The sequence below is a fragment of the Quercus lobata genome, chromosome 6, assembly GCF_001633185.2.
Source record: "Quercus lobata isolate SW786 chromosome 6, ValleyOak3.0 Primary Assembly, whole genome shotgun sequence".
In the NCBI taxonomy this organism is placed as follows: domain Eukaryota; kingdom Viridiplantae; phylum Streptophyta; class Magnoliopsida; order Fagales; family Fagaceae; genus Quercus; species Quercus lobata.
Genome location: NC_044909.1, coordinates 15,959,123 through 15,972,887, shown reverse-complemented (window position 1 = coordinate 15,972,887; position 13,765 = coordinate 15,959,123). Strand labels below are relative to the sequence as shown.

General features: G+C 33.7%; 1 protein-coding gene across 1 annotated transcript; it reads left to right on the top strand.

Annotated features, from left to right (window-relative positions):
• The first annotated feature begins 2,363 nt into the window (after positions 1 to 2,363).
• LOC115995255 (TNF receptor-associated factor homolog 1b-like) lies at positions 2,364 to 13,508 on the top strand. The gene is given in 13 exon segments (XM_031119758.1): positions 2,364 to 2,447; positions 3,067 to 3,222; positions 5,154 to 5,265; positions 6,802 to 6,890; positions 6,985 to 7,041; positions 7,136 to 7,265; positions 8,638 to 8,669; positions 8,672 to 8,795; positions 9,158 to 9,313; positions 9,315 to 9,504; positions 9,926 to 10,038; positions 12,699 to 12,848; positions 13,051 to 13,508. Coding segments are annotated over 12 exon segments (1,554 nt in total). The 5' UTR covers positions 2,364 to 2,447; positions 3,067 to 3,077; the 3' UTR covers positions 13,307 to 13,508.
• The last annotated feature ends 257 nt before the right edge of the window (positions 13,509 to 13,765 follow it).

The window sequence follows — 13,765 nt, the reverse complement described above, 5'->3', positions numbered from 1 at the left end:
AGAATGATACTTGGAGAATAAATATGCTTATTGTTTTAAAGTATATAAGGTGACATGACATCTTTCCTCTCATCTCCTTTTCCTTTTATGTTGTAAGTATATATTCGCATGCTAGATACACGGTAAATAGTGCTTGCATGCTAGCTATATATTATTTCTTGCAACATGATAAACAGTTTTTACGTGATATTTAAGTATATATTCACATGTTTGTTTGTGCATATTCTTTGCAAATAATATCACATGCTACTTATATATGTAAATAAGATATTCACATTTTATGTATATGTATTGCTTGTACAAAAATTCTTTCAAAAAACAAATGCCAAGTATTTAATTTATTTTTCTAAAATGTGAACATTGTGATTGTATTAAAATGAGGTACTATCCTTTTGATATATGGACAGTGGGGTGCCTAACCTCTTCCCGTCCCGTAATCAAACTTTTGAGTATAGGAATCTTTGGTTCGAGACTTTGGTTACCTTAATTAATTTAATAACCCTTAAAATTGGTTTTTTAGTTTATTAGGTAATTAAAATAAATTAGACAAATAGGTTACCAATCACACTTAAAGCAAAATCAATAGTTGATGGTGACTCCTTAAAATAAAATAAGTAAAGAAATTTACACACGCCTCACTCTAAAAACACGAATTTAACATGTCGCAAAGCACCCAATGTGGAAAAAGTCAGGAAAAGCAATGATTATTGTTGAAAAACAAATAACTCACTGTAACTTTCCCTCCGCTTAAGGGCATCCACAAATACTTAAAAAAAAAAAAATAAAACTTTCTAAAAAATAGTTAGCAAACAAATTTTATGTTTTTTTATATATAAAAAATCTTTTTTTTTTCCTTTTCAACCAACCAAATGTGTACAAGAAGATTGTTTTTTTTTTTTCCCTTAAAAATAAGAAATTGAAAACATAAAACAAAAATAGTTACCAAACATAGCCTAAATAGGTGTTCGTTAGGGAACATGTTATTTAGCTTTTTTTTTGAAGATTTTTTTGTTAAAAGCATACTAAAGTATGAGTGTACTAAAAAAAATAGAAGAGAAAAAGTAAGGTTTTTAAGAAACTGTACATAAAAGTTAGAAATTGAATTTATAAGTTCAAGTAAGCCCTTGAAATATTCCCCCAAAGGCCAAAACCCAGTTTTCATTGGGACTTCGCTATAAATAGAAAATCCTATGGGTCTGTTTTGATTGAGAAAAGGGAGGAATGATAGAGTAGAGTTGACTAAAAATAAACTAATTTTGGATCAATTCTGCTCTATTTTACACTTCTCTTCCTCCCCTTTATCCAAACAGACTATAAATCCCAACATATTTAAGTTATCAACACACCAAAGCAAAAACAAAGGTGTGCCGACAATGTGCGTAGGCAACAACTAGCCTCATAGATGAGACTTTTTTTTTTTAATTGAAAAAAAACTGTGTTTTAATTTTATATATATAATTTTTATTTTGAGAATATAATTTTTATTTAGTAAACAATAATACTTATCAGAATACACACGAAAATAATAATATTAGTATTTTTAACTGGGTTTATAATCCTTTTGTAGTTGTAGACTGGGGTTATAAACAGCGGACACTAGATATACACAACTAATGTGGGATAAACATTTTTTTTTAGTAAACAGTAATACTTACTACTTTATAAAAAAAAAGTAATATTTATCAGAACACACATGAAAATAGTAATATTAGTGTTTTAAACTGGATTTATAAGTGGATAAAGAAATTTAAAAATCAATAGAAAGGTGGTTACATTTTTTAGTCAATATTTCAGGGAAGTTTATATTTTTATCTGATCATAGTTTAGGGCATGTTAGGTAGACTGTAATAGACGTTGTAATGTAATAGTTATTCTTATAGTTTAGTTATTCTTTAATTTGGTTATATTTTTATTACAAGGAATAGTGATTCCTTATGAATAGCTATTCTTCAAAATGAGGAATAACTATTCCTTTTTAAAAGGTGGTATTAGTTATTTTTTAGTAAGTGTAATAATTTCAAAACTTAATATATTTCCAAATAAATAAACTTTCCATCTACATCTAACAATTATAAAAATAAAAAAATCATAAAAAATAACACATATTTCTCTTAAATTTAAAAATAACAATTTTTAAGAAAATATAATTGTATGAGTAAGATATTTCCTAAAATAAATATTAAATTTTATTCTAATATTATAACTCACCACCAAACTAATAAATATGTTTAGTTATTACATTACAACACACTTTATTACTAGTAATAAAGATTACAATTCCTGTTGTAATCCTCCTTAAGTTTACCAATGTAACCTTAGTTTTATCACGTCCAGGGGTATGGGCATTTTTGAAAAGAAAAAATAAAATTCCCAACGGATCCTTAATAGTAGTATAGATTAACTGTAAAGCCGGTACGGCTTGACAAAGCTCTGGTTTTCGATTCCAGGTTGTACACGCACTCGATCTATGCGATTGTCCTTTTGAATTTCATTTTCCATGTCTTATCAATTCCTTTTGTATTTTATTTTTTGGGTTTTAGGGATTAATTTCATTGACAGTTTTATTGCATTTGATTTCTATTCCATTTGATTTTGAATTTATTTATTTACTTTTGAATTCTGGGTCTAGTGTTATTTGGTCTTTCACGAGGTTGGGTTTTTGTTGAGGCTTTGTTTGGTTGTATAGAAAATTGAGGAAATGGAGAAGAAACTGATGTTTTTTAAATTATCATTTTTTTTTGGGGAAAAAGAAAAGAGCTAACTAATCTATTAACTAATCTATTGGAGTGAAGGTTTTGGTTCCTTAATGTCCCAGTTTGTGAAACATGAATTAATTTAATTTCAATTTCTTTTCTATTCATACATTCCCAGTAACCAAACAGAAATTTTCAAGTTGGTTGTATTGTAGAATTGGCAATCTATGAGCCTTGGGTATATACATCTAAGCTTGGTTGTTGTTTTCTGGCATCATTGTGAATGAATGGTGTACTGTTATGTTGTCGTCATGCAAAGTGTGGTTTGAGATGCAATATTGATTGTTCTATTGTTGGCTTTATTCGTGTCTAGTGAGCAAATTTATGACTGTGGGGGAGACTGGAGTGGGAAGGTCCATGGAGGGATTTTCAAGCGGGCAGCATGGTCAATCTGGGGAAGCATTGGCGGAAAGTGGAACCCCATCGACATCACCACTTGACTGGGAAACTGATGATGATAATGAAGAAGGTATGCTTTTTGTTCCATTATACACATATTCCTCTCAACCATATCTACATATACAAACGGACTGAAATAGGCAACCATTTTGTCATTGTTGAAGTTGTGAAACTAATGGCTTGTCAACGGCACAACAGAAAAGGTGTAATAAGAAGTAATTTAAACATATATGATTTATTTTTTATAATTAACTAATTAGTAATTCAATGTTTCTATAATCAAATATGCATAATGTAAAAATGTAAAAATAAAAAATAAAATCCCTTCAAAAGGGCAATCAATTAAGCAATCTAAAGGTATATTATAGCATTTTTTTCTTTACTTCATCTTGCATCTTCTGAAAACAAAATAAATGGGGCTTGACCTACATTGATGAAAAAGTATACGGCAAGTAATGTCACTTTTGTTTTGCCGCTGTTTGATTGCCTAGGCAAAAGAAAAGGAATCTAACTTTGAAATAAAAGAAAATAGTATAAAAAGTTTTTTTTTTTTTAATAGGTTAAAAATCTAGATTAAAATTCGTTTTAGCAGAATCAAGGTGTTCTACAAAGGATTATAACTTTGTGAACTAGGTTAAGTAGGGTGGTGGTGCAATTGTTTTCTCAGCTTAAAATTTTGAGTATTTATATTGAACAATGTGGAGGTGAAGCAGTAGTTCATCTTGCGATTTTTTGTGGATTTTTTTGATTTTTTCTTCTGGTGGTGAATTTGCTCTTGTGATTGTGGTGATGTGTTCTCTGTGAAGTTCTTGAATAAAAGCATAACAATTTTTACAAATATCCCTTTTGCATCTTGATTTCTATGTTTTTAATGGTGAACTTGATGAGGTGGGTGCTACATAAAGGAGCTAACCTCGGGTGGTAAAGTAACAATTTTCAAACCATGGGTAGATTAAGTGAATTCGGGCCTAACCTCAGGTGAGTAATTAGTAATTATTCAAATACTTTATTTTCTCTTTGGTTGGTTTACCGTCTTAGCTGAAGCTTATTACTCACAATACACTTCCAATTCGATTATTGGTAAAACGCAATTTATAAAGTTGGTGATGTTATCTGATGTAAGATCTTTAAGAATTTAACACTACAACAAATTTCTAGATGAGTTTTTGGAGGGTTCTTGAATAAAGATTGGTGTTTAAGGGTTTTAGGTTAGAAAAGAGTAAATCTTGATGGCTGTTTAGGGCAGAAATAGGGAATAAAATAGAAAACAAAATAAATAAAACACTAGGCAATCACACTTAGGTAGGAGAAGACAATCACACCCTCAAAACTTAAAATAAGCTGCTCGGATTTTATTTAATTAATCTCACTATGAATAATATTGACTACAATAAAGTATTTATGTAGGATCTTGTTAATTAAATCCTTTCCATGAAGGACTAGAACTTGATATAACATATTCCTAGAATGATTAGGAATACTAATAACAAATAAAAAAAAGACTTAATAACTTCTACACCATATAGGAAAAGGACTCAAAACATAAAATAAGTCTCATGGGCCTTTAGTATAGCCAAAGACAACCCATTCCAAATTTCTGGAAATCATCAAATTGCCCTTATTCTAGTGCAACTTAATTAACTGTTTGTTTGAGAACAACTTATTTAGCTTTTTTTTTGAAAGTGTGTTAAAATCTACTTGCACTTCAGAAAAATGAGATTTTAAAAAACTGTACATGAAAGCTAAAAAGCAAAAGCTGGCTTATTATCTGTTCCCAAACACAATAAAGCTGGCTAAATCACAAATGTTGAATCTTTGTATATATAATCTTATTTTTCCTTGAACTCTTTCTTGTCCACATCACTATCTTGTGAATGTTAAGTTTCCGGTATTTGTCAAATGTATTGTTATTAAGCCATCTTACTGAAGTTTGTTATTACTTCTGCTTGTTCTTTTCTTTGATCAAACCATTATATAATTAATTGTTCACGTCTTTAATAGGGCCAAAACCTTCTGAGTTGTATGGAAAATATATGTGGAGGGTGGAGAAATTTTCAGAGTTAAAAAAAAGAGAAATTTGTAGTAATCAATTTGAGGTTGGCGGCCACAAATGGTACAAGCCCTGGAATATGTCTTTTGTCATACTTTTTTTTACTTTGTTTTTTTCATATAATTGTGAAGTGTACAAATATGCTTAGAAATATACTATGAATTTGCATATGTGTATATAAGCATTTCTACATTGGTTTATGTACTTTATGCGTACCTTGTATGCATATAAGTGTATAAGTACACATGCTTAACATTAATATGCATCAGGCAGTTTCATCGTCTCTGAAACTCATTTGAATTTTTTTCTTAATTTCCTTTATATGCATCTCTAAATTTTATAACATCTAGTCCAATGGAGAGAAATACCATGAGATCATTTGTATGTCACATTGCAGGCGACTTATCATTCATGAAAAGTGATGAATGTCACAGTGGAAAATTTGAAATCCTTCCATATATACTCCTACAATTTTTACAATTAATTGCAGAGAATAATTATTTAATTATAAGAATGGTGTCACCATTAGATAAGTTCTTCCTATTTTGTAAAAAATTGGGTTTATTTTTTTCCTTTTCCTTTTCCTTTTCTTTTAATCTGAATTAAAATGTATGCTATCCTGAAAAACCTGTTTGTGCATGTTGAAGACATGTATTACTTTGATGTTGTATATGAAATTATTATCTATCACCCATCACAATGAAGCTACATATGTTCATTTTTCAAAGTCTACATCCTCTGTAATATGAGGTGGATGTGGTATAGAACAATGATAATTGTGTCTGTGTTCTTGCTACAATTCTTAGGGTTTGGTAAATACAGTAATACAGAAGAACATAGATTGCAAAACTCTTAATTACGTTAAAATTTCCAGACCATTTAGTCTTGACCTAAGCATTCTTAGGGTTTGGTAAATACAATAATATAGAAGAACATATATTGCAAAACTCTTAATTACATTAAAATTTCCCGACCATTTAGTCTTGACCTAAGCATTCTGCTCTTTATGGCAGGTACATTTTAATGTATCCCCAATCAAATGATGACTGTCATCCTGCCATTTTTCTTTCCAATCAAACAAAAAAGTTTGCCATCTCTCCACTTTTCCATCCCTCCAACCAAATGAAGCCTTAGTGATAGACCTTCCAGATAAATACTCCTTCAATTTTTACTATTAATCACAGAGAATGATTATTTAATTATAATAATGTCACTAGTGGATAATTTCTTCCTATTTGTAAATTGGGTTTATATTTTTTCCTTTTCTTTTAATCTTAATTAATATTCATGCTAGAATGAAACACCTGTTTTTGGATGTAGATGATTTGTATTACTTCGATGTAGATATATCACATTATTATTTGTATCCATCACAATGAAGCTACATCACATGTTCATTTTTCAAAAGTCTTCATCCTCAGTAATGTGAATTAGTATTAAACAATGATAAATGTGTCCGTGTCCTTGCTAGTTGCAGCAATTTGTAGGGTTTGGTAAATACAGTAATATAGAAGAACATATATTGCAAAACTCTTAATTACACTAATATTGTCAGATCGTTTAGTCTTCTTGACCTAAGCATTCTGCTGTTTATGGCAGGTACATTTTAATTTATCCCCAAGGATGTGATGTCTGCCATCATCTCTCTTTGTTTCTGTGTGTTGCTAATCATGAAAAACTACTTCCAGGTTTGATATATTAAAAAAGTTTGAAATTTTCTGGTGGTTATTATTCTTGGTTATGTGGTTGTAATCATGTAGCTTTCTTTTGTTTGTGAAACAGGCTGGAGCCATCTGGCACAGTTCACTATAGCAGTTGTGAATAAAGATCCAATGAAATGTAAATGTTTTGGTTGGTTGCTTAATTACTGGTTAATAGTTGTGTGAAGTTATTCTTTCGCATTATTGCAAGTGAGTAAATGAAAATTTTACAGATACATTGCATCAATTCCAGAAGAACAAGCATGACTGGGGGTGGAAAAAAATCATGAATCTGACAAATATGCCAGATGGGTTTATTGATGCTGACACTCTTATAATAAAGGCACAAGTTCAAGTCATCAGGTTGATTCATAAATCTTTTTCCATTAGCGTTTGATCCAACAATGATTCATTTTTTGACATTTTGATTGGTATTTATACTTCTTTATGACATTTTGATATTGCAGATGAATGATTCTTTTTAGGATAGTATTCCTTTTTTGTTCAACTCTGTCATGGTGATGTATGCTTGTCCTATTTGGAGTTATTTGGGGGCTGTTTAGTAGCCTATTTAAAAACTATTTTCAATTTTAAAAAAGAAAAAGAAAACACTTGCTGAGTGTTTGAAGATATTGAAACAACAAGAACCCAATTGTCAACTTTGTTTAGCGGTTCTTTATTTGATTGGTATCGAGCATGGGGATTCATTTTTACCACTTCCCTACCTAAGTTTATAGAGTTGTTGTCTCTATGTATATAAATTTATTCTCTTGTATTCCTTAGACTCCTTTGTGTCCATTGTACATGGAGCAGTCTTTTTGCAAAGAAAGAAAGAAAACACTTGCTGAAGGTTGTTTGGTTCAGTATTAGAGCTGATCTTCATTGATATGGCTTAATAGGTCCTCTCGGCTGTGGGTTGCAACTTGCAATCATGGATTGTCAATTGGGCCTTCTTTGTCTGCCTCTCCACCTAGTCGTGTTTCCTCCTCTCTCGAGTTCCTAGTCGCATTTCCTCCGCGTGGCACTTGCATACATCTTTAATTCATTCATTTTGAATTTCTGATTTGCTTACTGAACCTTCTCTGTTATACATCACCTTCCCGTGGCAAGAAATTAGTTTAAACTAGACATTATGCATGTACCAATGTGAGTGAAATATAATATTATTTATTTTAAGATGATGCGCTGTTGAAGACGTTAAGCTTTACTTTGGAATTATTATTGAGGTATGTCTGTCTTCGTAAATAATAAATTCTATAATTGATTTTGCTTGCACTTTCAATCTAAGTTGATCTGAAAGGTGTTACTCGTTCATTGGGATCTCTTTTATTTATTTATTTATTTTTATAGTTAATTAATGCATTTTAATTAATAAAGAATGAAAATTGTGTTCATCTAAGTTGATCTGGAAGGTGTTACTCTTTCATTGGGATCTCTTTTATTTATTATTTTTTTATAGGTAAGTAATGCATTTTTATTGATAAAGAAAGCTTTGTGTTCACAATGATAAACACAAAGGGTCATACGGATATAAATAAATCAAGTGGATGGGGTCTTGTCCTGATTGTACATATGAGGTTTGACCCCCGAGTCATTTCCCTTTCAAGACCTGTTTGCTTAATTATGGATTTTGAGGTGTAATTGAGTGGGTTTGTTGTTCATATTACCTTCTATGTTCAATTTGTGGTAGTTATTCATATTTTATAAGCAATTATTTCTGGCTTCTGGTTGGTAGGGAGAGAGCAGAAAGGCCTTTTCGTTGCCTTGATTGTCAGTTAGGAGAGAACTTGTTCCAGTATATCTAACAAATGTGGAACGGAATTACCGGAGATTTTTGGAAGAAAAAAGAAGCAAGCTTGGGAAGTTGATATACGATAAAGCAAGGTGGTCAAGGTATTGTGTGTTTACCTTCATCAAATATAGTCTAGAACTCTGAATATAAGTGTTAATTACTCAACATATCAGTTTTGAGGATATGGTGTTTTCAAGGCTTTCTTATGAAATGATCGTTTGGTTCTTATGCCCATGGATATGCCATCGTGTTGCTTCTGCTGTGTGTTTTCAATGTGTTTTGGCATATGTATATGTGTCTTCTTGTTTTGTTGAATATAATTCAAAGTCTACCTTAATAATATTATTAATCCCCCTTCCCTGGATAATGCTTATATGTTGTGGTGGCTACTAATTATCAACTTTAGTTACATTTCTGTTCAGTCTAATTTTTTTTTAAAACAGATCTTTTGTTATTGTTGCAGTTTCCGTACCTTCTGGTTGGGAATTGACCAAAATGCTAGGCATCAAATGTCCAGGGAGAAGATAGATGTGATTCTAAAAGCAGTTGTGAAGCACTTCTTTATAGAGAAGGAAATCACATCTACTTTGGTAATGGATTCCTTCTATAGTGGATTAAAGGCTTAAAGACCATATGATGTATAAGAAAGGGAGGCTGAAATTGTTGGAGGCTGAAGTAATGCCAGCCCCCATGGTTCGTGTGGACAAAGACATGTTTGTGTTAGTTGATGATGTCTTATTGTTACTTGAGAGGGCTGCCATGGATCTGTTGCCTCCAAAAGATGAAAAGGGTCCACAGAATCGTACAAAGGTGAGTTGCTGAAACTATGTTTTGTGTCAGAACTTCTTTTGTAATTATGGAGTTGTGTATGGCTGATTAACATGAGCTTGAATGTTGGGTAGGTTTTGGTTTTCTTTTGCAATTAATTTATTTTCTTCTTTTTCTCTCTAAATACAAATTAATAATGTATAACCCTGCATAGAGATAGAGAGAAGAAAAAAATAGAGTTTTTGAGACTAATTTTATGACCACCCACCCTATAACTTTTTTTTAATGTTAAGTGATAATTTATTGAGAATGAAAGAGAACATGAAGAAATGAAGTGTACAGTACTACTGTTCCCAAAGTGTACAATTAGAATTAAAAATTAAAAATGAAGTACTGACCACAAGAATTCCAGTGGCACTCGTAATCTTTGGATGACTGAGCAACCCTTTACCTTTATTTACAGGATGGAAACGCTGGAGAGGACTTCAACAAAGATTCTTTTCAGTGTGATGAAAGGCGTCTTACAGAATTGGGCCACAGAACCGTGGAGACATTTGTCCTTGCCCATATTTTCAGGTTGTTCATTTGATACCATACTATTGCTTCTTCACCAATAAAGAAAAACTGTACTTTTGCTTCTAAGATGTTCAAACTCTTTCCCTGTGTGTGTGTTTTCAAGTATTAATATCTTTGTATCTGTTGATTGCCCTTGTGTCATTTCTTTCACTATATCCAATTTGCAGTTTCAAGCTTCCTGAAAGTTCTGCACGTTCTTTCTTTGTTATCATGACCAACCTTCAATAATTGTCAATTTTAAGATTCATATCCTGCTGATTTTTTATATTATGTGTCATAATTACTGGTGTTCCACTTTCAGTTTCCTTGCATCTTATTAAGCAAGTTGATATTGATATGATGGCTATAAAGTTATTTGTGTGCTGTACCTTTCGAACTCAAAGTGGATTATCAGCTGTTGTGTTTCTAAAGATCAATGCTTTAATGTAGCTGTCCTATTTCTTTAAAAGTGAAATTTTTACTCAATAATCAATATTAGCTCATGGGAACTTGCACAAATTTTTGAGCAGTTTTATTTATTTATTAAGATCTCAATTTATATTTTTACATGAATGTAAAAATGATTAAATCAGTAACCAACATGAACAACTCCAATTTATATTTTTACATATAGTGATCTTCCTAAAATGTCCTTTATTTTATAATAGAGGTGGCATGGCTTTTAATAAGAGTCTTGTTTGCTTTTTTGAAAAAGACGAGTTTAATATAGAAAATTAAACCTTTTCTTTTAAAAAGTTTCATTTATTTTGTGATAGTCCATGTTAGAGTTATATATTAGACATATTAGCCCAATGTAATAGGCCCAAGCCCATTCCTGCTTGTACTAGTAGTCTAGGGTTTAGTCGCCTATATATACTCATGTTAGGGTTCATTGTAACACAGGAAGTTATTGTACTACACTCTCATACAATAAAGATGTAGCCCTTAAGGGATTCCTCCGTGGATGTAGGCCGTCAAGGCTGAACCACGTAACTCTCGTGTTCTCAGTGTTCCTCTACTATGCTTCTCCTTCCGCATCTACTCTAGCATACACAACATGATATAACACATCTCGTTGCTAATATTTAACATGGTATCAGAGCCAAACTTCGTTCTTGGCATAAAACAAAACATCACTAGCAAGCAAAGAAGAATATCACATGCACACCACCATCAGAAGTCACGCATGCTTCTCTGCTGGATCTAGACTCCACAGCATCTCGCAGCCACCGTGGCGCAGTGCTGTGTCTAAGATCCACAAACTCAAGCAAACCCGTGACATCAATCTCAGATCTATGCAACTTCAAGCTTCGCCTGATGAAACCAACACCACAGACATGCTCCACGGCATATCGTGACCAAAACCCAAGAACCTGACCTCCAACGGCAACCGCACGCGCCACCACGCGCGTATAATGGCTCCTGGAACTCTCACAAGCTCCGCCGCAGTTTCTCGACTCCCAGGCTAGATTTACGTCACACGCGCCGCCAAGACGACCTTCTCGTCCACCGATCTACTTGGCCTGAGAATCTGGTGGTCATACGACGTTGCACGCGCCACCACGCGCTAGCGCAGTTTCTAGCGACTTCTCCACTCGCCGCCGATTACACAGGGTCAGTTTCTCCTATGGTTACACGCGCCGCCATGACGGCCTCGCAGCTCGCCGATCTGCCAAACCACCGAAGTCCGAGCATCAATCTCCCTTGCACGCGCCTCCACGCGCCTTCGGAAGTTCTAGACACGCGCCGGAGGAATAGAACACGCGCCGAAGAGCTGCTGCTAATGACGTGTGACGTCATTAGATGACGTCACCTATCCACGTCAGCATGCCACGCACGCCCTAGTCCACGTCGTCAGCGACACGTCATCAGCCACGTCAGCAGTGTCGTCTCGTTAGCACCACGTCGTTGACCCGGACCGACCCGACCCGGACCACCCGGATCTGACCCGTGAGCACTTTGACTGTTGACTTTGACTCTGGACCAGTTGACTTTGACTTTTTGCGTTGACTTTTGACCAAAAGTCAAAATTTCCAAAAGGACCTATCTTGTTCAGTTTTTCGCATAGATTCCGATTTTGGGCTCCGTTTCTGCATTTGAGACTCTAAAATTAGTCAATTGGCACATTCTTCATTATGGTTTCTTCAAAGGCATTCTTCAAGGCATCTCCAAGTGATCTTCTCATACTTATCCAACCTCAAACCTTCATCGAGCTTCCGCCTTGAGTTTGAGGGAGGGTGTTAGAGATATATATTAGACATATTAGCCCAATGTAATAGGCCCAAGCCCATTCCTGCTTGTACTAGTAGTCTAGAGTTTAGTCGCCTATATATACTCATATTAGGGTTCATTGTAATACAGGAAGTTATTGTACTACACTCTCATATAATAAAGATGTAGCCCTTAAGGGATTCCTCCGTGGATGTAGGCCGTCAAGGCTGAACCACGTAACCCTCGTGTTCTTAGTGTTCCTCTACTATGCTTCTCCTTCCGCATCTACTCTAGCATACACAACATGGTATAATACATCGCTAATGCTAGTATATTTAACAGTCCAAACAAGAATTTGTTGTATTGAGGGAGTAAATTATTTGATGATTTAATCCATTGGGTACTGAAATTGTTTACTTGCTAGTCTGTTTCTGCATATACCCTAAATTTTTTTTTCTCCGTACATGCAGCAATAAAATTGAGGTTGCCTATGACGAAGCTGTTGCATTGAAGAAGCAGGAGGAGCTCATCCGTGAAGAAGAGGAATCTTGGCTTGCTGAAAGTGAGCAGAAGGCAAAACGTGGAGCAGCTGGGATGGAAAAGAAATCAGAGAAAACAAGGTTTTAATATTTTTAAACAACTTAAATCTCCAGAGAGTTTGGTCAATTGAATTTGAGTTTTGTGACTTCAATGGTTCGATGCTTTTCTACTGGAAAAACAATGACATTGCAGTTAATGTTTGTCAATGCAGTGACATTTATTTCTCTGTAGAAGTGGTTTCAATATAACTAATCCCTTTGGGATTTCTTGGGTTTTGCCAAGATCGGTTGCAGATATGCTTTTAGGTTGGTGGAGTTGGTTTGGAAAGCATTCTTCTGGCGTTTGGAATCTAGCTCCGTTGTGCCTAATGTGGTGTATTTGGAGGGAGCGTAATTGGCGTACTTTTGAGGATAGGGACAAGTCTGATGACCAGCTGCTCGCTTACTTTAGTGGCTCTCTTTTTGATTGGTCTAGGGCTTGGGGACTCACCTCTAGTGATTCTATCCCTATGTTCCTTAGTTCTCTTCTCTGTAATTAATTTGCTTGTTGATGTCTCCGTTTGTTTTCTTTTTTCTTCTTCTCCTTTTTTTGTTTGTTTCCTTCTTTGTATTCTCTGTTTTGCCTTGTGTTTTCATGAGGTAGCTTTTAATATATTTATTTCTTACTTATCAAAAAAAAATAATGTTTAAAAAATTAACAAAATGTAAGTGCTTAATTATGTGGGGAATACGCTTTAACCAGATTTTTAACTTGACTGCTTATGCTTAGGATCCTTTATTTTTTGGATGGTCGACACGGTTGTGCAACAAGCTAGCATATCGTACCTGCCTATATGACTTAGTTTTCATTATCCAAAACTCAAAAACCATGGGTCCCACCGAAAACATTTGGATTGATTTTTGAGTTGAGTTTCCTTAACTCCAAACTCAAAATTTTGAGTTTGAATTACTGAGAAATTTGGATGTTTCCAAATTTTGAGTTAAGTGTTTCAATGGCA